At 50.1% G+C, this 24,264-nt stretch overlaps 1 protein-coding gene across 1 annotated transcript in view; it reads left to right on the plus strand.

Annotated features, from left to right (window-relative positions):
* Positions 1 to 24,264, plus strand: part of DMC1 (DNA meiotic recombinase 1) — a 1,145,966-nt gene that overhangs the window by 420,643 nt on the left and 701,059 nt on the right. The window contains exon 7 of the mRNA XM_069233161.1: positions 1,278 to 1,369. Within this exon, the coding sequence (XP_069089262.1) occupies positions 1,278 to 1,369 (92 nt within the window). The remainder of the gene's footprint in view (positions 1 to 1,277; positions 1,370 to 24,264) is intronic.

The raw sequence follows: 24,264 nt of genomic DNA on the forward strand, positions 1-24,264 counted from the left end.
GTTTCCTGATACAGCCAGGGTAGAGACTCTGATCTTTGTAAGGTTCTTCAAGGTTCTATATTTGCCATCAATATGCTTTTTCGTTTTCTTAATGGAATTGGCTCAGATGTCTCATACCGGTCCCCCAAGCCCAAACCTAGAACTCTTGGTAACTCCCTTTTCCATGACTAATGCTGTCTGTTGTCAGTGTGGCACCTTCTTTTCCTGCCATTTACCACTTCTTCCTCATCCTCCAGTTATGTGAGGTTAATATAACATGCCCAAGTTTTGAAAATGATTTTGGTGATGATCCCCCCCTTTTCTGCATGCACCCGCCTGGTGGTCTTTAGAGTACTAATCCAGGCTTCATCTAGCAAGTGTTTTCAGCAGTTATTTTCATGTAATAAAATAAACCTCGAGGTGCAAACATTCTGGGAACTTTAAAGGGGGGGTCACTCCTATCTTACCCTTCAGGTTCCCTGCTGCAGAGCTGTTAACACAGGTGCTGCTCAATATTGAAGTGCCTTTTCACCTAAAAAAACATTGGTGATGTAAGTCTTTGAAGTCACGTTGATTCAAATCTAGGTGGTCATAGAGAAAGGAAAGTGTTGAACGTACGTTTGATAAGAACATTTTGACTGTACAGATACCTTTTATACTCTACTTATGACTTTTGCTGGAAAGGTTGTGTTTGAAAACATTGAAATTAAAAAATATAACAAGTTAAACTTTCACCAACAATTTTATGGAACTAGAAAAATTGCTATTTTAACTCCAGTCTTATTTTTATTTTAGATAAGTCACTTGTCAAGGATCTAATACACAGGACTCCTCATCTTACCATATGTATATTAAAGTATCACTTCCAGTTATTGATACTGTTGTGTTTTTAATACTGCTTAGTAAAAAGTATTTTTCCTAGAGAAACACAATCATTTTCAGCTAAAACTCATAATATTAAATATCCCTCAGTCACACAGAGAGAATGCACATGTGAAGGATATTATTGCCTTTCATATTATTCTCAGAATATTTTCTAATTTGCCTTTAATGTTTTCTTGATTTTTCTATTCCTGATTTGCCTTTAATGTTTTCCTAATTTGTTTGTTCCTGTGAGGTGACCTAAACCCCTGAATTTGTCTCACGGTTTTAACAGAAAGAGTGAGCACAATATCAAAACTGTCTTTTTGCTTTCTTGTGCACTGATATGTGATCGTTTAGCAATCAAATACTGCAGAAGTTAAACTTCATCTATGCATTTGTTTTGTGCAATCCTTCTTAACTCTGCAATACCACAGCCGTCCAGACCGCCTACGAGATATTGCTGACCGGTTTAGCGTGGACCATGACGCTGTGCTAGACAATGTGCTATATGCACGTGCATACACCAGTAAGAAAGTGTAGAAGACCATAGATTTCCCATTAAAGTGTATGTTGCATTCATCTAACTATGCACGGGATGAGTGCCAGTTGGACAGAGTGTGTATCCTAGTCCATCAGTGTAAATTGGAAGGGATTGTGTCTCATGCATGTGTGTATGCGAGTACCAGGAGAAAGCACAATATTGTGCCTATTTGACAGTGTTTGTAGATGAATGTAAAATGTCATAGCTAACATGAAGGAAAGTTTCAATTCTGTTAAGGAGATGAAGTTGAGGATTATGCATTTTTCCATCTTTTATTTTTAGCTCAGCAGCCCAACGTATTAATAAAAACCAACAACGCAAAGAGTAAATTTCCCAGATTCTTCAAAATCCAACAATCCAAACCACCAACGACCTTGTATCATCTTATATACAGAGATCCTCAAGGAAATCGTGCAAGGTGTTATACTCTCCGCTTATGATCAAACTTCTTGCTTCTGTTCAGCGCCTATTGAATAAATAAAACAAGGCTGTAAGTTACCAGTCCTAAGCATTACAACTATTAGCACATTGCTCAATACTTAAAAATCACTTAAACGTGTCTTAACGTACTGTAAAATAGAATATGCTAAATAATTTCATACCCACGGAGTACTAGGTATGCCTCTAGGGTGGGCAAGCAGAAATACAGAAGTATTGCAGGGAGGGATAATCCTCACCTCCATGTCCTTAATAGAACTGATTCAAAGAAAATGAGGCAACCCAGTAACCCCATGTAGGAGGCTGGCCTGGTTTGTAGTGGGTACCTTGGGTACTTACACCTTACACCAGGTCCAGTTATCCCGTATTAGTGAAATGTAGTAGTGTTCTAGCAGCTTAGGCTGATAGAGGTAGCTATGGCAGAGCAGCTTAGGCTGAACTAGAGGACATGCAAAGCTCCTGCAATACCACTTATAGTTACACAACACTTAGGGCCATATGTACAAACACTTTTTCCCATAGACATAGAATGGGTAAAAACCTTTGCTACATCTGGCCCTTATACACAAGTAAAGACAATACTCAGTGTTACCACAAATAAAGGTAGTTTATTTAGGTGACACAGTACCAAAAATATCTTAGAGGTAATACTCCTTCTGGAGGTAAGTATTATACACAATATATACACTAGACACCTACATATAGAATAGACACCAAAATAAGGTAAGTAATTATACATAGGATAGTGCAAACAATAGAAAATGCTATAGAATGTAATGGGAGAAAATAGGTCTAGGGGCAACACAAACCATATACTAAGAAAGTGGAATGTGAATCATGAATTCCCCCCTAGACAAGTGTAGTGTGTAGAGAAGAGCTGGGAGAGTAAGAATACAGTAAAGGTAAGTAAATTACCCCACCCAAGAGCCCAGAAAAGCAGGAGTAAAGTACTGCAAGTTTCCTTAGGACACACTACAAGTCATGATTAGAGTTATTGCAAGAACCAAGCAAGACTGCAAACAACAAATGGTGGATTCCTGGACCTGAAGACCTGCAAAGGAAGGAAACCAAGTCCAGAAGTCGAAAGAAGTTCCAGGAAGGACAGGAGCCCCTGCCAACCTGGAAGAGGGTGCAAAAGAAGAGTCCCCGGTTGGGCAAAGACTGCAGAAATGCACCCAAGGAAGATGTCAGCGGGTTCCTGCATGATGCACTGGATGTCCCATGAAGAGAAGTTGGATGCAGGTGACTTTCGGTGCTAGATTTCTCCAAAAAGCCTTGGTTCCAGCAAAATCGCGTTTTGCGTCAAAATGGCGCTACCTGGACCCAGGAGGCACCTGGGGGCCCCAACTATGTTTGAGGAGGAAAGGGGGCTCTCAGCACTTTAGAGAGCCCTCTGAACACCGGATAGCACACATGGGAGTCCCAGGACACGGGGTGCAAAATGCGGTTGGTGCAGCACTACAAAGGAAGGTCCCACGCCGCCGGAGAGCAACTCAGCAAGTTGAGCGTCACAGGATAGAGTGCTGGGGGCACGGCCCAGGTGGTGCACGAAGGAATTTAGAAGATGCAGTGCACAGGAGTACTGTTGTTCTCAGGGAAGGCAAGGTCTTACCTCCTTCAAAGTGGGACAGCAGGACCTCAGGACTGTGTCGATGGGTCCACCCTCTGTGTTCCAAGGAGCACGCTCGTCGCCAGGAGAGGAGTCCAAGAGAAGTGGTCATCGACTTAGAAGGTGCCTGCTTTAGCAGGGAAGTGACTCCGTCACTCCACAGGAGATTTCTTCGGTCCTCCTGGTGCAGGGTGAAGACAGGGAGTCCTCAGAGTGTGCACACCATGTTGGAGTGGCTGACTGGAGCTGAAGTTGCAGAGGAAAAGTAGCCCTTCTGGATATTTTGTTGTTGTTACATTGGTTCCTGGAGTAGGCTGCGGTCGATCCGAGGTCAGAGGATGAAGTAGTAGTTGCAGAGGATTCCTGATGGAAACTTGCAAGCAGAATCTGAAGAGAAACCCACGAGAGACCATAAATAGCCCTGAAAGGGGGATTGGCTACCTTATCAGGAGGGGTCTCTGACGTCCCCTGCTGGCACTGGCCACTCAGAGGCCTCCAGAGTGTCCCCACACCTTGCAAAGCAAGATGGCTGAAGTTTGGGACACACTGGAGGAGCTCTGGGCACCACCCCTGGGGTGGTGATGGACAGGGGAGTTGTCACTCCACTTTCCTTTATCCATTTTCACGCCAGAGCAGGGACATGGGGTCCCTGAACCGGTGTAGACTGGCTTATTCAAGGAGGGCACCATCTGTGCCCTTCAAAGCATTTCGAGAGGCTGGGGAGGCTACTCCTCCCCAGCTTGGAACACCTATTTCCAAAGACAGGGTGTAACACCCTGCTCCCAAATGAAATGCTTTGTTTTGCCTTCCTGGGACTGAGCTGCTCAGACCCCATGAGGGCAGAACCCTGTCTGTGAGGTGGCAGAAGCTGTAGCTGCATTGCAAGCCTCAGAGAGCTGGTTTGGCAGTACTGAGGGTCCATAGTGGAGCCCCTAGGATGCATGGAATTGGCTCCCCAATACCAGGTTTGGGCTGGGTGGACAATTCCATGATCTTAGACACCTTACATGGCCATATTCAGAGTTACCATTGTGAAGCTACAAATAGGTATTGACTTATCTGTAGTGCACACATGTAATGGCGTCCCCGCACTCACAAAGTCCCAGGAATTGGCCCTGAACTATGTGGGGGCACCATTGCTAGTGCAAGGGTGCCCTCACACTTAGTAACTTTGCACCTAACCTTCAGCAAGTGAAGGTTAGACATATAGGTGACTTATAAGTTACTTAAGTGCAGTGTAAATGGCTGTGAAATAGTGTGTGCACTATTTCACACAGGCTGAAATGGCAGGCCTGTGGAAGGGTTTGTCTCAGCTCCTTATGGGTGGCTAAAGAAATTCTGCAGCCCTTAAGGATCTCCTGGAACCCCAAGGTCCTGGGTACCTAGGTACCATAAAATAGGGACTTATAAGGTGGGTCCAGTGTGCCAATTGAAATTGGTAAATTAAGTCACTAGCCTATAGTGACAAACTTAAAAGCAGAGAGAGTATAAGCACTGAGGTTCTGGTTAGCAGAGCCCCAGTGACCCAGTCAAGCACTACTGCCAACACACATTAGGCCACAAACTATGAGCCCTGGGGTCCTGGCTAGCAGGATCCCAGTGAGACAGGCAAAACACACTGACAAATAGGGTTTTCACTATGAGCACTGGGGTCCTGGCTAGCAGGATCCCAGTGACCTGTAAAAACACTCTGACACACACTCACAAACAGGCCAAAAGTGGTGGTAACCATGCTAGAAAGAGGCTACTTTCTCACACCCCAGGACCCGAGTATGTCAATATAGCAAGAAACTTCTGGCCCCAAGGGGAAGGTGTATCCTTTGACGCCCATAGCAAAAAAGATTTTTCTTTAAAAACCTTGTGTACCCGCAAGGTTGAAAGAATTTATATGTGTAGCATTTTATTTCATTATAAACATGAACATGAATCAACATATTTAGTTGCTCCCAAGATAACGGAGCAGTGAAAAGGTGATTAGTAAAATAAAAATAGTGCCAAGTGTTATCTACAATATATACAAATTGTGGTTACAAATGTATATGGAGTGATCTTCAATGGGACACATTCAATCCAGGTGTCAGGAAGTCACTCATCTCAATAAAGAATATTCCACAGAAATTAATGTCGACGTTTCGACTCCACAAAGAGAACCAATCAATAAAGGGTCTTCATCATGACAAAAGTCATATTTTCTTAGGTAGCACCCTTACAACACCAAATGATAACACTTTTATGCTTTTCTTTCAATGTGTCTGATTCATAATCAATGATTCCCCCTTGATCTCAAGTTCAGATATGCTATTCTGCGATAATATTTTTTCTGTTGGTTCGAATTCGCCTTGTTGAATCCATAGAAATTGCTGTATAACTCCAAAATCAATCCCACCATCAGCTTGTGGCCAGGAGACTGATGCCAATCATTGATTGCGGGTAAACAAGGTTTTTTTAAGAAAAACACTTTTTTGCCCTGGGAGTCAAAGGCTACAGTCCCCCCCTTGGGGCCAGAAATTTCTTGGTATACTTAATAGAATTGAAGGTTTCCTTCACATTAGCTAGGAAATTTTACATTCTGTCTCAGGACCGGAGACTCAGATTATGCATGTTTAAAGCTGATTAACCACCAGTAAAGCCACATTCAATGTAAGCTTGAAATAGAACTCTTTAAAAGTAGGTCTGAAGACCAGTCGGTCCACATTGAAGATATCCTCGAAGCAGCCACCTAAATAAAACGCCTTGGAAGTCATGGCCCCTGGGCAGAATGAGCTCCAAATACAGACGTGTCAAAATACCAGCTTCTTGCATGACCCACTTCACCCAGCTTGCTATGGTTGGAAAGGAGTCTGCCTTAAACAGCTTTTTCAAGGCAATGAGAAGTTGAGATGTTCCTGGAGAGCGAAACTCCTCGGTCATAGTTTTATACGTCCTTAAGCAGTGTACTACACATAACTTTGAATACTGGGGAAAAGCTGGATAATTAACCAATCTCGTATTAGATTTACTTCTCTGTGAAATGGAAAAGGACCCCCCATCTGGGGGACAAAATTCTGGATGAAAAATCTAGATCTTTACCATGACTGAAATATCCAGAGCCCAGACACATCTTTGCAGGATATGAGGCATTATAAAATTGCCAACATACCTGTAAGTTGTTTCCGTGAAATAAATTAATTATCCGGCCTGGATTCTAGGCGTTTATGGCCAACATTAACGTCCCATAAAGAAGAATATTTGAGAAGTAGGGGTCTCGACAATCGGAACCCTCTCATCACTCTAGACACTAGAGGATGTTCCCCTACTGGGATATCAATATGACTGAACAGCAAGAATTGATGGTCCTGTAAGTCAACCCTTTCTCAGCTAACTCCAATAAGAAGTTAACCATCTCGAATACCTCAGATCCCACGGAATCCAAACTCCTTCGCACACACCAGCGTTACTATTGGTGCCATGCAAATTCATACCACTTGTTCCTCAAGTTCGCCCATGTTCTGTTGATGAAGTGCGCAGCTGGTTGCGATGATCCCGGGACCACCCAGTGTGACCTGTAATCTTCCCAACCGTCAGTTGGAGATTCCCCTCTTGTACCAAATGGTGTAAGTAGCCATGAGTATCCTTCAGTAAGTTTGGTGTCTGGAGAAGAGGGATTGGAGAATCCTTAGAAAGTTCCAGAAGAAATGGATACCAGACTTATGATCTCCATAGAAGCGTCACCAACATCCTCTCCACTTGCTGTCACTTGACCTGAACGGTCAGCCTGCTAATCAGTGAAGAAGGTGGAAAAGTGTATCCCATGATCTGACTCCAGTCCTGAAGAAACGCATCTGTGGCTTTTGCAGGGAAACCGGAAGCCAGCTAAAAATCATTGAAGTACATTATCTAGACATGAGGCAAAGAAGTCGATCTGACATGGCCCCCATCAGTTCATCTGGCCCTGAAAGAGGGATGGCTCCAACTGCCAGGTACTGGAGTCTTTCAGATGTTGAGAATACCAATCCACTGTCCAATTCAGCCTCCATGGTAGATATTCCACCATCATCAAGATCTTGTGGAGTAGGCAATAGTGGCAAAAGTATTTTGCCAGATTCGCTAGAACTTCTGAGTGTGTTCCTCTTAGGCAGTTTATATACCGCACTACTGACACATTGTCTATTTTTCTGAAGAATGGAGCAGGACACCCTGTTCAATACCAAACTCCTTAGAGAGAAGGACCCGGTCAGACGCCCCAGGCAGTTAATATGTAAAGTTTTTTCCTTGCCGGACCAGGAAACTCCAGTAGTAATATCCCTACATCACCCCGTCAACCTAGAGAACTTGCATCCAATTCTGTTATGAGATCCAGAGTAGATCCGAATATGGATTTCCAGTTCCAGGCCTGCCTGTGTTCCAACCACCACTCACTCTCTAGTCGGGCCTCCCTATTGAGGGAAATCTCCTCCGTGTAGTTCTGGCCGCACCTGAGAGGCATCTTCTTTAGTCTCTGTAGATCTCTCTGGTGTAGGGGCTCTGGGAAAATGGCTTGGATGGAGGGAGCCATGAGGCCTACTACTCTGGCTAAGTGATGTAGCAAGATCTTGTCCTTCAGAAAAGCCCATCAAAGCTCCCTGTGTATCAAGATGATCTTCTTCTGCGGCATTCTCAAGGACTGATGAATTGAGGTGATGATGAACCCAATGAAGACTATCTTTTGAGCAGGGATTGACCTCTGACTTCTCGCAGTTTATGTTAAAGCAAAGATTCTGTAAAAGGGAAATTGCCATTGGGAGCTGCTGCCGCAGACGAACCAGGTCCTGGTGCATGAGAAGAATGTTGTTGAGGTATACAATGAGTCTGATCCCTTTTGCTTCAAGCTATTCCATGGCCGGGTGCATAAACTTGGTGAAACACCAAGCGGCAGAGTAAAGACTGAATGGAAGTCACGCACACCTGTAGATTTGCCTCCTCCATTTGAACTGAAGAACGTGTAGATGAGGAGGGTAAATTGGGACTGTTAAATAGGCGTCCTTGAGGTCAAGTCGCACCAATCAGTCATTCGGCTGAAGGATATCTGTAGGAAGCTGGCTCTGTATATACTACATCAAAATGAGATATAGGCCCTCATTACAACTCTGGCGGTCGGTGATACCGCCAATAGGCCGGCGGTAAAAAAAATTGAATTTTGACCATGGCGGAAACCGCCAACACAGACAGCCACTTTAACACTCTGACCGCCATGGCGGTAGCAACAAGCAACACGGTGGTAACCGCCAACAGCCAGGCGGAAGACAATGTACCGCCCACTGTAATATGAGAGGCCAATCCGCCAGCTTTTCCGTGGCGGTACCAATGCCATCAAAAGCATGGTAGAAACAGTACACAGAAGGGAAACAACTCACCTCTCGACACTCAAGGAAGAACCATAACACCATGGAGCCAGAGCTGCACATTTTTCCAATGCTGGTCTACCTCCTCCTACACCAGGATCACGAATGGCGGCAAAGACGATCACGGTGAGTACTGCACCTAGCACACAAGGGATGGGGGGAGGAAAAAGAGAGTGACACACACATGCAACACCCACACCCCCACCCCCACCCCCACCCACAACAACATACACACAACAGATGCAACAATATTACATATCCACCCCGTAACCCTCAGGAATAACGCAAGGACAAAAGGAAGTGAGTAAAGTCATTGTAATATTAAAAATTAAATAAATACGCCTTCAAAGCACAAAACAGTATTTACAATATATACAAATGGACGGACAATTCCCACTCCAAAATTTCCGCGGCCCACAAGGCATAACACATAGGCCAAGGCCACACTTGACTCCTGCCTCAATACAGAGAGAACACTGCTGGGGCATCTGGTCGAAGATACACAGGCACCTCAGGGGGAAGGGGAACGGGGGCACCTCAGCCAGAAGATGGTACAAGGCCACTGATCCTGGAGGGGGCAACATGCCCTCTGCGATGTCCTGGGGAGTGCAAGGCCACAGTCTCTCAAGTGGGTGGTTTGCCCACTGCTTGGTCCTGGGGAATGCAAAGCCGCAGTCTCTCAAGTGGGTGGTTTGCCCACTGCTTGGTCCTCGGGAGTGCAAAGCCGCAGTCTCTCTAGTGGGTGGTTTGCCCACTGCTCGATCCTGGGGATTGTAAAGCCTCAGTCTCTCTAGTGGGTGGTTTGCCCACAACTTGGTCCTGGGGAGTACAAAGCCACAGTCTCTCTAGTGGGTGGTTTTCCCACTGCTTGGTCCTGGGGAGTGCAAAGCCACAGTCTCTCAAGTGGGTGGTTTGCCCACTGCTTGGTCCTTGGGAGTACAAAGCCACAGTCTCTCTAGTGGGTGATTTGCCCACTGCTTGGTCCTGGAGAGTGCTAGGCCACAGTCTCTCTAGTGGGTGGTTTGTTCACTGGTTCTGGAGGGGGCCTTGTGCCCAGTGTTCTTCATCCTGGCAAGGAGGGGCTGAGTGGATGCCTTCTTCCACTGGTTCTGGAGGGGGCCTTGTGGCCGTTGAAGCAGATCCTGGATTGTGCAAGGTCACAGTCTCTCACCTGGGTGTCACACCTACAGTTGTTGCAGGGGTCAGGACGCACTACAGCCCATGTAGTCATGACTACACACTGCTCGCCTGTGGTGATGGCTGCTCAGTGGATGGCATTTGCGGGGCTGGCGGCGGTGCTGTCAGTGGTGGGGGGAGGCTCCAGCCCTTCCCCTGCAGTCTCGGACGGCTGTCCACTGGGGCTGCTGCTGCTGGCAGAGGTTCTGTTGGGAGTGGTGCAGGTGGCGGTGCAGGTGGCGGTGCTGGCGGCGATGCATGTGACGGTGCTGTCAGTGGTGGGGGGAGGCTCCAGCCCTTCCCCTGCAGCCTCGGACGGCTTCCCACTGGGGCTGCAGCTACTGCCAATGGTGCTGCTGACAGTGGCGCAGGTGGCGGTGCAGATGGCGGTGCTGGCAGCGGTGCAGGTGACGGTGCTGTCAGTGGTGGAGGGAGGCTCCAGCCCTTTCCCTGCAGCCTCGGACGGCTGAAGTGCCATGGCTGGTGTTGTTTGCCCAGATGCTGCTCCAGCCCCAGGCACCAGATCCATCCTGCCTGCGGCGTCTGTTCCTTTTACATTGCCCTTGGCAGCTGTTGTTCCCTTCCTGACCTTGGCAGCTGGTGATGCCTTCTTGCTTCTGCCAGCTGGTGTTCCCTTCCTGCCCTTGCTAGCTGGTGGTGCCTCCTTCCCCTTGCTGGCTGGTGGTGCCGCCTTCCCCTTGCTGGCCGGTGGTGCCTCCTTCCCCTTGCTGGCCGATTTGCCTCCTTCCCCTTGCTGGCCGATGGTGCCTCCTTCCCCTTGCTGGCCGGTAGTGCCTCCTTCCCCTTGCTAGCTGGTGTTCCCTTCCTGCTCTTGCTAGCTGGCGGCCCCTTCTTGCCCTTGGCAGGTGGTGCAGGCACACTTCTGTGCTGACAGGTGCCTCCTTGGAGCCTCTCACACCTGCAGTAGCTGCAGAAACTACAGCGGCCATGGACTCGGTGGCTGAGGTGCTGGCCTGGGTTCTGCCCACTCTGGCCCTAAGTGAAGGACGAGGGGTGGGAGGGGTAGAGAATAGGTCAAGGTTGGAGAGGAAAAGCCTTTTATGGACACTGGGGCTGGAAGAGGGTGAAGGTTTGGGAGTGGAGGAAGAGGGAGTGGTTGTAGGAGGTGTCTGTCTGCTGTGTTTGGATGCAAGTGCATGGGCTGGATGCTGTTGTGAGGTGGATGGCTGTTGGGTGTTTGAGTGCTTGCATTTTTTTAATTTGGGAGGAGTGGGGCACAGACACAGTGGGAGAGGACACAGGGGACGTGTGCATGTATGTGGGGGTGGTGACTGCCAGTGAGGAGCATGTTGTGATAGGCGTGCTGGTAATGGAGGTAGTGGATGAGGACGTAGTGCAATCAGGTGTGAATGGAGACGCAACTTGGAGGGAGGTGGACGAGGAGGAGGAGGGGGGACACAGTGGAGGCAGTGGATGTTGGTGTGTCTGCATCTGGATAGTGCTTGTGTGAGTGCCTGTGGTATGGAGTGTGGTGCTTGTGTTTGCCTGAGCCACTTCTGTGTGTTGATTTGGGTGCATGCTGGTCTGAAGGTGTGCTTGGGATAGGCTGGGTAGAGGGGAATGGGACTGGGTAGAGGAAGTTGGAGTGGGGAGGCTAGAGACAGGGACAATGGCTGCCATCAGTGAGTTGGCGAGAGCCTGGAATGACCTCTGTTGGGCCGCCACGCCAGAGTGAATGCCTTCCAGGAATGGATTTGTTTGTTGCAAATGCCCTGCTAAATCCTGGAGGCATTCAGTATGGTTGACTGCCCAACAGAGAGGGATCTCAGGAGGTCAATAGCCTCCTCACTGAGGGCAGCAGGGCTGACTGATGCAGGACCTGAGGTGCCTGGGGTAAAGGAGATGCCCACTCTCCTGGGTGAGCGGGCACGGGAAACTCGCTGAGGGGCTGGCGGGCGGTGCTGGTACGGGGGTGGCGGCTGTACCTGTAGTTGGGGTGGCAACAGAGGTGTCCGCCACCGCCAGGGAGCTTCCATCGGAGGAGGTGTCGCTGTCAGAACTGTCCCCTCCTGTCTCCGTCGTGGTGATCCCCTCGCCCTCCGTCCCACTGGTGCCCTCACAGTTGGTGGATTCGGCCTCCAGGCCCATGTGGGATGCAGCTCCCTCCGTCGCCGGTGCCTCTGCTCCTCCGCCAGATTATGCTAATACACACAAGGACAGGGTGACAAAACAAAAAGGGATGGGAAGAGACAAAGGATACACTTGGTCAATGCCAGCAACAACACTATCGTTGGCGTACATGACTCACAGGGAACAGCCCTATGCACTAGGCCATGCACTACCAGTTACAATGCTAGTCACCAGGCCATGGGCTACAATGCCTAACGCCATTAGCTGCACACCTGAAACCCACAGGACCCTGCCCAGTAGTAGATGCCCCCTAGCATTATTGGGGTTGGAGTGCATCTGAGCTTGCCCATCATGGAACCTACCCTGCCATGTTCGCCCTGGGCTTAGGGGCACCCACAGACCCACATCCCCCACCCAGGTAACACTTAAACACGTGCAACTTCATGATTCTGAATCTGTACTCACCCCCTTGTGGCTGCTTTGATGCCTTCAAATGCCCATCCAACTCCAGATAGGCCACTGCCAGGATGCGGAACATCAGAGGGGTCAGGGTACGACGGGCACCCCTTCCTTGTTGGAAGGCATCCCCAGCTGAGCCTCCGCCGTCTTCATTGCCCAGTGGCGCAGGTCCTCCCACCGTTTGCGACTGTGGGTGCTCCGCCTGTCAAAGACCCCCAGGGTCCGCACCTCCTTGGCGACGGCACACCAAATACCCTTTTTCTGATGGGTGCTGACCTGCAGAAAAAGATACGTAAGAAAAGGTATTAGTTATACCGCCCGGATTGTTATACTCATGGCCCACCATATCCCTCCATCCCCTTACGCACAGACATTGCCCACCAAACATCCAGCACTCTGCCCTGGACCCCTCAGCCCCCCTACACGAGGCTTACACACACAGCACTCCAAACATTCATGCCCCACGCATCGTGCTCACAGTATAGTATACTCACCTGTTTGTCTGGAGGACCATAAAGTAAAGGGTACTGGGGTAGGACCCCATCCACTAGTCTCTCCAACTCCTCGGAAGTGAAGGCAGGGGCCCTTTCCCCAGACACTCGAGCCATGGTCGCTTCCAGAAACAGGTCACAGCAGCACTTGCAGTGTAGGTCCTCTCCTGTTGAAGGTCAGGTAGCAAGTGAGTGAACAGATAGAAAATGGCAGTCACGTCTGCGGTGGTGCATACCGTCACCGCCAGAGTACATCACCATTGGCTCCTGGAACCCTTAGGCCCTAATGATAACCAATGAGGTGTTGCACAGCGGTCATCGACCACCTCCCGCAACAGTGCACATGGTCAGCGGAATTACCTCATTTACACTTGTCCCTCCTAACAGGTCAGGCGGCTGCCATTTCAGGGGGGCACAGACCATGGCCCTATCTTCGTCACAGCAGACATAGGCGCATAAACGGACCTACACGTTCACATTAAGTTTCTGTAAAAAAAATGCAAGCCATATTAATCTGAGTATATGTTTGAATATATGTTTGAATATGACCATCTGCTCACCGTTTTTCACCCTATAGTTCAATCGGTGAGGATGAATAGGAGATGGAGACATACCCCCGTGTACAGACCCCTGGTGGACCTGGCGACAATGGAGGACAGGCACATTATCCTAACCTACAGACTTGATAGGGCCACAATCCAAGAGCTGTGTGCACAATTGGAGCCGGACCTGATCTCAGCTATCCGCCACCCCACTGGTATCCCCCCTCTTGTGCAGGTCCTGTCAGTGCTCCATTTCTTGGCAAGTGGGTCCTTCCAATCGACAGTGGCCATGGCAGCAGGGATGTCACAGCCTATGTTCTCGAACATGCTGACCAGAATGTTGACTGCCCTAATGAAACACATGCGCAGCTGCATCGTATTACCCAAGGTGGAGGATATGGCCAGAGTGAAGGCTGACTTCTATGCACTGGGGCATATCCCCAACATCATTGGTGCTATTGATGGTACACATATTGCCTTGTCCCCCCCCCGGGAGAAACGAACAAGTGTTCAGAACTCAAAAGAGCTTTCACTCTCTGAATGTACAGATAGGGTGCCTAGCGGACCAGTACATCTCCCATGTCAATGCAAAGTATCCTGGTTCTGTGCATGATGCCTTTATCTTGAGTAATAGCAGCATCCCATATGTGATGTCTCAACTCCAGAGGCACAGGGTGTGGCTAATAGGTGAGTCCATTGTCCCCACCCAGTGTCTCTAGGTATATGGGTGTGGGGTTGGCCCTAAGGGTTAGTGTCTGGCTAACAGGAATCCCTTGATATTTACAGGTGACTCTGGTTACCCCAACCTCTCATGGCTACTGACCCCAGTGAGGAATGCCAGGACAAGGGCAGAGGAACGTTACAATGAGGCACATGGGTGAACAAGGAGGATCATTGAGCTCACCTTTGGCCTCCTGAAGGCCAGATTCTGGTGCCTCCATCTGACAGGTGGATCCCTGTGCTACTTACTCAAGAAGGTATGCAGATCATCGTTGCATGTTGCACAACCTGGCCTTGAGACGCTAGGTGCCTTTTCTGCAGGAGGATGAGGCTGGAGATGGTCGTGTGGCAGTGGTTGAGCCTGTGGACAGTGACAAAGAGGAGGCAGAGGAAGAGGATGTGGACAACAGAACTACTATAATTCAACGGTACTTCCAGTGACACACAGGTAAGACATTGTAACTTCACCTTCCATTGCAGTTTTGTGTTGGACATTGTACATGGCTGCCTGATTTTTAAAATTCTATGGCCACTTACTGTACCCTTTGGCATCTCTATTTTCGGATATCTGTGCCCCACTCTGGCTCCTGGTGTGTTTACTGCTGCCCACTAAAGGTCATACCTATGTATATAAAACTGTACATTTGAATTGCAATGTTTACAGCTTGTTTAACTAATACATATTTCAATCAATTGACAGACTCCATACTTGTATTAGTTCCAAGGATGTTTATTTATGTGATAATAAGTGTAGGGGGTATTGCAATGGGCTGGTTGATAATGGAGGAATGTCCAGGATAGAGTCCAGTCTATTGGTATCACAGGTGGCTTGTCCAAGGGGGCATAGGGAATGGGGCAATGGCAGTTCAAGGTGGACAGGGTGACATAGTGGGACACAAGGATGACATTCAGGGGAGTCTTATTTCCTGGCGGGGGTCTTGAAAATGTTCTCTGGTTTCTGTCTGGATCGCTGGGACCTTTTGCGTAGTGGTTCTCCTTCTGCAGAGGGAGGGGTGCTGGTGGCCTGTTGTTCCTGTGGTGGGGCCTCCTGCCCACTAGCGTCAGCGGAGGTGGAGGGCTATTCATCGGTGTGGCTAGTGTCAGGGGCCCGTTGGTGTGCCACTGCCTCCCTCATGGTGTTGGCCATGTCTGTCAGCACCCCTGCAATGGTGACCAGGGTGGTGTGGATGTCCCTCAGGTCCTCCCTGATCCCCAGGTACTGTCCCTCCTGCAGCCGCTGGGTCTCCTGCAACTTGGCCAGTATCTGGCCCATGGTCTCCTGGGAATGGTGGTATGCTCCAAGGATGTTGGTGAGTGCCTCGTGGAGAGTCGGTTCCCTTGGCCTGTCCTCACCCTGTCATACAGCAGTCCTTTCAGCTTCCCTTTTGTCCTCTACTTCTGTCCCCTGAACCGTGCGCCCATTGCCACTGACCCCAGGTCCCCGATCGTCCTGTGTTTCTGGGGTTGCCTGGGGTCCCTGTAGTGGTGGATACACTCCTGATTGACGTGTCCTGGGGACAGAGGTATGGGTCCGCTGGGTGGGTGCTGTGGTGGTGTTTCCTGAGGGGGGAGGCTCTGTGGTGGTATGGGACTGTGCCAGGGTCACCGACTGTCGAGAGGTCCCTGATGGGCCAGGTTGGTCATCCTGATCCAGGTGTGCAGAGCTGCTGTCATCACTGTCGGCCTCTTCTGTGGGGGGGACTCAGTGTTGCTGGCACCTCCTCTCCAGTGACATTGTGTTGGGGTCCTGTGGGGATGTAAATGCAGTGTTATTGTTTCTGCATGTGTCATCTTGTGCATGGGTATGTTCCCCTCTGTGGTTGTTATTACCAAGGCAGCTTTGGCTTGTGTGATTTGTGATTTGGTTGGCTAAGTGATTGTCACTAGTGTGCATGCTGTGGTGATGGGGGTCCATGCAGGCCTGTGATGGGTGTCCATGCATTGGTGTTGAATGCAGGGCTTGGTATTGGGATGGTTGGGCTGTGATGGTGGGGTATATGTGAGGTGGTGGAGTGATGGGTGTGAGGGTAGGGGTGGGAGTTTGTAATGGCATGCAGGTGGGGGGGGGTGAAAGTAGTAAAGATTTGACCTACCAGAGTCCAGTCGTCCTGCTACTCCTTCCAGGCCCTCAGGATGCATGATCGCCAAGACTTGCTCCTCCCATGTTGGTAGTTGTGGGGAAGGAGGTGGGAGTCCACCACCAGTTCTCTTTACAGCTATCTGGTGTCTTGCAACCACAAACGTACCTTCCCGCGTAGGTCGTTCCACCTCTTGCTGATGTCATCCCTTGTTCTGAGGTGCTGTCCCACGGCATTGACCCTGTCCACGACTCTTCGCCATAGCTCCATCTTCCCAGCAATGGACGTCTGCTGCACCTGTGATCCGAATAGCTGTGGCTCTACCCAGATGATTTCCTCCACCATGACCCTTAGCCCCTCCTCTGAGAATCTGGGGTGTCTTTGTGGTGCCATTGGTGTAGTGTGAGTGGTGTGTGTGAGGGTGTGTGGGGTGATGTGTTGGGGTGTGTGCTTTGAGGTGCGTGGATGGTGTATGGGTGATGGTGTTCTGTGGCTCTGATTCTGTGGGTGCTCCTGGCGTGTCTCTCCCTCAGTTGTCAATTTTCTTGAGTTGTAAGGGGTTGTTGGTAATGTGGGTGGGTGTTTTATAGTGGTGTGGGTGTGCTGTGTGTATGTGTGTCAGGTGTGTGTAGTTTGAATTGTCCAATGTGTTATTGTTTTGTTAGATTGTGGGTATTTTGAGGACGGCGGTATGTACCGCCAGTGGTTTACCGCGGATGAATGTCAGCCACAGTGATTCGTGGGTCATGATGGTGTGGGCGTATTTCTGTTGGCGTAACGGTGTGGGTTTTGGTACCGCCAGTTTATCACTGACCTTTGGGCTGGCGGACTTTTGTGTGTGTCTGTATAGTGGCAGATTTCTATGTGTGGGTCATACTAAGCGGTATACCGCCGCGGTCGCGGTATGTTGGCGTTAGTCTGCATGGCGGTAAGCGGGACTCACCGCCAATGTCATAATGAGGGCAATAGTGTGCACAAAGCCCAGAGTTTCCCTACAGGCTTAACGCAGGCTAAAGTAGATAATACTAATGATCTCTTTTGTAGCAGTGTTGTCGAGCAGTTAGGCTTATCAGAGAGTAGTGCAAAGCATTTGTTGTACACACACAGTCAATAAATGAGGCACACACTCAATGACTAACTCCAGGCCTATTGTTTTTATATAGCACAAATATATTTTGTTACTTTATTACTAGAACCAGACGAACTTTGTTGCAGGTACGTACAGTTGTAAGTAGGTATCAAGCATATGTATAAAATGTGCTTTGTTTGGTTTTAGCAGATAAAACAGTTTACAAGTAGCAATTCTCTATTTCAAAAGTTAACACAATGCAATTTTCCATAGGAGTCCATAGAGTCCAGGGGGAGGAGCAATGTTAGCACAGAAAACATGTAAGTACATGACTTATGATTCCAGTCTTCAGGTTTTAGGATGTTCACAGGTCATATTTTAGGCTGACCCCAAAAGTGCGCCACCAGCAACACAGGGCCGGCTCGGTGCAGAGGTCAAAGTTGCAGTCTGGTTTGCAGTGGAACCCTATAAGGACTGGGGGTGCTTGGTAGAGAACAGATTGCAGGTAAGTATCTGCAGTTCAAGGACACAGGACTGGGGGTTTAGATCATCACCGGGGGGGGCACAGGATCACACCAAACACACACCCTCATTGACACAGGGGCAGCCCGGTGCAGGGTGTAAACATAGAGCTGGGCACCCTATGCATTTCAATGGGGGACCCCAGGGTTCACTAAAGAGGCTGCAGGCTGGGTCCAGGGGGTCAGTTCCAGTTCCAAAGGCTGGACAGGGAGGAGAGGCGCCCACTGGACGTTGCAGGACCTTTGGTTGGATTTCCCAAGGCCAGGGGGCTGTGGGTGCAGGGATCTCCCTGGGTGCCGGGTATCTTCATAGGATCCGGTTGTGGTCAGGGGGAGCCTCTGGATTCAGGCTGCAGGCATTGTTGGGTTGGCCAAGAGGAGTTAACCCAGGGTGGACTCAAGGTTCAAATTGCCTGGGGACCTCCTCTGGAACGGTGGGTCACCTGGACTCGGGCCATGGGCGTGGGGCGTTGGGCACAGAGTGGACAGGACTCGCGGATCCGGGGCAATTCTGGATGCTTTTGGTGATTTCTTCTGGACAGGGCCGCTGTCCTCGGGAGGTCTTGGTCCTCTGATGGGCAGGCAGTCCTCTGGGGTTTTGGAGAGGTTGCCGGTCCTGCGGGATGCGTCGCCTTCTTGGAGCAGGGGTCTTTGAAGCTTCAAACAGGCCGGTAGGGTTGGGGCCAATTCATTTGTTGTCTGAAGTCTTCACTGCTGGGGCGGCTTAACAATTCTTCTTCTTGAGGTTGCCAGGAATCTGGTGAGCTAGGTTCAGGGGTGCCCTTAAATCCTGGATTTAGGGGCATTAGAGAGGTCAGTAGCCAATGGCTACTGTCCCTGAGGGTGGCTACACCCTTCCTGTGCCCACTCCCTTTGGAGAGTGGGCACATTCCTAACCCTATTGGTCCCTGTCCACCAAACCAAGATGGAGGATTCTGCATGGAGGGGTCACTTCAGCTCTGGACACCTTAGGGTGGTCCTAGCTGGAGTGGTCACTCCTCCCTGTTTTACCCAATTTTCCAGCCGGACTTTATCCAGGGGGCGGGTATCTCCATTAGCTGGAGTGCCCTGGGGCACTGTAACAGGAGGCCTGAGCTTTTGAGGCTCACTGTCAGGTGTTGCAGTTCCTGCAGGGAGGAGGGTTGAAGCACCTCCACCCAGAGCAGGCTTTGTTTCTGACTCCAGAGAGCACAAAGGCTCTCACCCTAAGGAATCAGAAAGTTGTCTTTTAGTAGCAGGCTGGCACAGGCTGGTCAGCTTTACACTAAAGGATCTCTAAGATGCCCTCTGGGTGCATTGTGCAATAAATCCAACAAGTGCATCAGTGTGGGTTTATTGTGCTGAGAAGTTTGATACCAAACTTCCAAGCCTTCAGGGAGGCCATCATGGAGTTGTGGAGTTCATAATGACAAACTCCCAACCCATGTACTTAATATGGCCTCACTGCACTTACAATGTCCAAGAATAGACTTATCACACAAAAAAGGTGTACACTCTTCCAGAGAAAGAATAAATCTATGGGAACTTTATAGTTCAGGAGCAAGAGCCCTCACACATCCTAACGGATGTCATGCTTCATCATCGGGTTGCTCTTTGTCAGACCTGTGCTGCAATGTCTGACGGGCTCCCCTTTAGGGGGCTCTTTGCCGGAGATCTTTTAAAGTGACTGCCGTGATGGCAAATCGCACTGGAAATTATTATGGTCAGGCACAATTTCTGGCAGGAGAGTAGAAGGTTAAAATTGGTTCTGCACCCCACAGAAACTAGCACTATTTATTGTATATGAACAAAGGGGGATAGACCAAGATTAAAAACACGGGGAAAGTGGAATTTGAGAATTAATGCTCAGCCACTGTCATACGGGGGATGGGGCTGGGGAAATTATCACCTCTCCCCTAGACACTGGTCAATATGTTTCGCGTCCGACGGTCTATACAAATCCTATGACGCTTCTTCAGGACCATCATGTAAACAGGACTTCTCCTGACTCATAATTAGTAAAGGTGCTTAAAAATATATATATATTTTATGTCAAATACATAAAACTGATTTGTATATGTATTAGCAAACAGTCACTTACATTGGAGTAAACTGTCAATCAAAAAGAACCAAAAGGTCGCCCTAGAAAATAAGTTATAATTTCAATATATATGATTAATGCCAAGGTCACCCGTGATAAACCAGTGAAAACAAGGGTGATAAACCCATAATGCACAGATGTGAGCAAAATCATATGCTTACCATCCCCAGTCTTAGGAGGGGCCCCTTGGGAAGGAACATGCCTTGAACGGCCACTACTAAATCAAAATAAATGGGAAGAACAAAATTTATAAGAAACTCAATCCAATTAGGATCTTACAAATTCAACTAATCATGGGTATGCCCATGCCAACAACAATTCAAAGACCAAGGATACACTCCAGTCCTGGCCACCAGTGTTGGCTATTTTATCGCTAAGTCTTGTCTCATTTGGTTAAATAATGGCAGAAGGGTAAAAGAAAATGTAAATAGAATAAACAATCACCCACATCTTAATGTTCCCAGGTTAAAAACCATAATCAACAATACATATTAATGTGTTGCAGTAGTGGAGTCTGTCCTCACGGGTCCCCACATTGTAACCAAACCAATTGAAAAACTTTTTTGCAGTAACTTATTTATAGTTGTAGGCTACCATGTAAAAGCACAGAACCGAACTACAGTCAGTTACGGGCTTAACGAACGATTTGCTCGTCAAACCCGCCCATCGTGAAAAAACACTTACGTTTGTGGTGCCGGTCGTAGCTTCTTACACCTACCCTGGCTCGTTCTCCCGTATATATGAGAACCGGGTGCCAGAGTATCCTTTTAAAGACAAGGAAGACGCAAATCTAACATGCTTTCGAGTTACGTGGGGGCATTAATAAAAAAAGAGAAAGGACTGACCTGATCCTGAGGCAGTCAAAGAAATGGAAAGAGGACACTCGGTCAAAGTCAATAGGGGCCATGTTGGCAAGGGGAATTCGTTATTGTAGTGGAAAAGCACTACATAACATTTAGGTGGTCATTATAACCCTGGCGGTCGGTGTTAAAGCGGCAGTAATACCGCCAACAGGCTGGCAGAAAAAAAAATGGAATCACGACCGTGGCGGAAACCGCCAACAAAGACAGCCACTTTAACACTCCGACCGCCAAGGCGGTACAAACAAACAGCGCGGCGGTCACCGCCAACAGACAGGCGGAGGACAATGTACCGCCCACCCTATCATGACCTACCAATCCGCCACCTTTTCGGGGGTGGATTCACCGCGAACAAAAACACAGCGGAAACAGGACTTCGAAGGGAAAACGCTCTCCTCTACATACCCCACGAGGAACCAGGACGCCATGGAACCAGAGCTTCACATTTTCCCTGCCCTTATCTTCTTGCTCCTCTACCAGGAGCACAAACACCGGCGGCGAAGACCACAGTGAGTACTGCACCTACGAAACAGGGAAGGGGAGGAGGGAAAAACCAGGGACACACACACGCAACACGCAACACCCCCACCCCCACCCTCACCCACGACAACACACACACTAATACAGCATGATACATTACAGTTACACCCCCAAACCCCTGGAAGAATGCAAAGACAAAAGAAAATGAGTGTAACCATTGTAATATATTAAAATCCAGTACGCAAAAATATATATACACTATTAACAAATATATACACCAAGAATAGTAGTCCAGGTATTGCTCCATTGAAGTCCGTGGAACACTGGGCCCACACTGCATGGGCGAGGCCCACACTCAATATCCGAACATGACGGAGAGAACACTGCAGGGGCATCAGATAGCAATAAAACAGGCACCTCATGGGGAAGGGAAAAGGGGGGCACCTCCGCCGGTTGAGTGCACGATGCCAAATCCACGAGGGGGCCACATGCCCACTGTTCAATTCTGGGGAGTGCAAAGCCACAGTCTCTCAAGTCTCTACAGTTTGTGGTTTGCCCACTGTTCAATCCTGGGGAGTGCAAAGCCACAGTCTCTCAAGTCTCTACACTGGGTGATTTGCCCACTGTTCAATCCTAGGGAGTGCAAAGCCACAGTCTCTCAAGTCTCTCCAGTGGGTGGTTTGCCCACTGTTCAATCCTGGTGGTTTGCCCACTGTTCAATCCTGGGGAGTGCAAAGCCACAGTCTCTCAAGTTTCTACAGTGGGTGGTTTGCCCACTGTTCAATCCTGGGGAGTGCAAAGCCACAGTCTCACAAGTGGATAACAGTCTCCACTGGTTCTGGAGGGGGCTTTGTGCTCAGAGTGCTTCATCCTGCCAAGGACTGTGTGAGTGGATGACTTTCTCCACTGGTTCTGGAGGGGGCTTTGTTCCCAGAGTGGTTTATCCTACCAAGGACTGTGTGAGTGGATGTGATACTCCACTGGTTCTGGAGGGGGCTTTGTGCCCAGAGTGCTTCATCCTGCCAAAGACTGTGTGAGTGGATGCCTTTCTCCACTGGTTCTGGAGGGGGCTTTGTGCCCAGAGTGCTTCATCCTGCCAAGGACTGTGTGAGTGGATGCCTTTCTCCACTGGTTCTGGAGGGGGCTTTGTGCCCAGAGTGCTTCATCTTGCCAAGGACTGAGGTAGTGGATGTGATACTCTACTGGTTCTGGAGGGGGCTTTGTGCCCAGTGTGCTTCATCCTGCCAAGGACTGTGTGAGTGGATATGATACTCCACTGGTTCTGGAGGGGGCTTTTGTGCTCAGAGTGCTTCATCCTGCTCGTGGCGGACTCAGTAGCGTCAGTGCCCTTGGTGCTCATGGGCCAGCGGTGCTTGTAGCGGAGGTGTCCCGTTCAGCAATGCTTGTGGCGGAGGTGTCCTGTTCATCGGTGCTTGTGGCAGCGGTGTCCTTGGCAGCGGTGCCTGTGGCGGAGGTGTCCTGTTCAGCGGTGCTTGTGGCGGCGGTGTCCTTGGCAGTGGTGCTTGTGGCGGCGGTGTCCTGTTCTGCGGTGCTTGTGGTGGCGGTGTCCTGTTCAGCGATGCTTGTTGCAGCGGGGTCCTTGGCAGCGACTCAGCTGCTGGCGGTCCTGTCTGGCCCAGCGGGGCTGGTGCTGGCGGTCCTGTCTGGCCCAGCGGGGCTGGTGCTGGCAGTCCTGTCTGGCCCAGCGGGGCTGATGGCTGTGGCCTCCTGGCCAGCGGGGCTGATGGCGGTGGCCTCCTGGCTAGCGGGGCTGATGGCGGTGGCCTCCTGGCCAGCGGGGCTGGTCCTGGCGTTCCTGTCTGTCCCAGCGGGGCTGATGGCGGTGGCCTCCTGGGCAGCGGGGATGACAGTGGTGGCCTCCTGGGCAGCGGGGCTGATGGCGCTGGCCTCCTGGCCAGCGGGGCTGATGACGGTGGCCTCCTGGGCAGTGGGGATGATGGCGGTGGCCTCCTGGGCAGCGGGGATGATGGCAGTGGCCTCCTGGCCAGCGGGGCTGATGGCGGTCGCCTCCTGGGCAGCGGGGCTGGTGCTGGCGGTCCTGTCTGGCCCAGCGGGGATGATGGCGGTGGCCTCCTGGGCAGCAGGATGATGGCCTCCTGGGAAGTGGGGATGATGGCAGTGGCCTCCTGGGCAGCGGGGATGATGGCGGTCGCCTCCTGGGCAGCAGGGATGATGGCGGTCTTCTCCGCCTTGCTGCTCTTCCCAGACTTGCCGGGTTTCTTGTGCCCCTTCCCCACCTTGGAAAGTATCGCAGCTGACTCCACACTTCCACCTGTACCCCTGGGAGCGGCTTTGGTGGCTGGAGTCTTCCCCCTCTCTCGCTGGGCACTGGACAACTTTTGATGCTTGACAGGTGGGGGACTGTCCGTGCTGTGGCTCCTTGCCACACTGGCTGCCCTGCTGCCTGGTGCACTCCAGAATCCGGTGGCTACTGGCACCACTGGTCCCGGAGATGTTGTGGCTGAGGTGCTAGGTTGGGACCTGGAGAGTTGGGCCCTAGGAGACTGACGGGGTGGGGGAGGTGAGGGAAAGAGGTCAAAGGTGGACAGGAAAGGTTTCTTGGGAACACTGGGACGGGTAGCTGGAGGGTGTTTGGGAGTGGAGGAAGAGGTTGTGGTTGTAGGAGGTGTACGTTTGGTGACTTTGGGTGCATGCGCTGGAGGCTGTCATGAGGTGGATGGCTGTTGGGTGGGTGTGTGCCTGCGTTTGTGTTTCTTGGGAGGTGGCGTCACAGACACACTGGGAGAGGACACAGGGGACGTGTGAATGGTAGTGGGGGTGGTGACTGCACGTGAGCGGGGTGTGGTGGTGTGTGTGCTGGTAATGGAAATAGTGGCTGTAGATGTAGTGCATGCAGGTGTGAGTGGAGACGAGACTGGGAGGGA

Source organism: Pleurodeles waltl, chromosome 4_2, assembly GCF_031143425.1.
Source record: "Pleurodeles waltl isolate 20211129_DDA chromosome 4_2, aPleWal1.hap1.20221129, whole genome shotgun sequence".
Classification (NCBI taxonomy): domain Eukaryota; kingdom Metazoa; phylum Chordata; class Amphibia; order Caudata; family Salamandridae; genus Pleurodeles; species Pleurodeles waltl.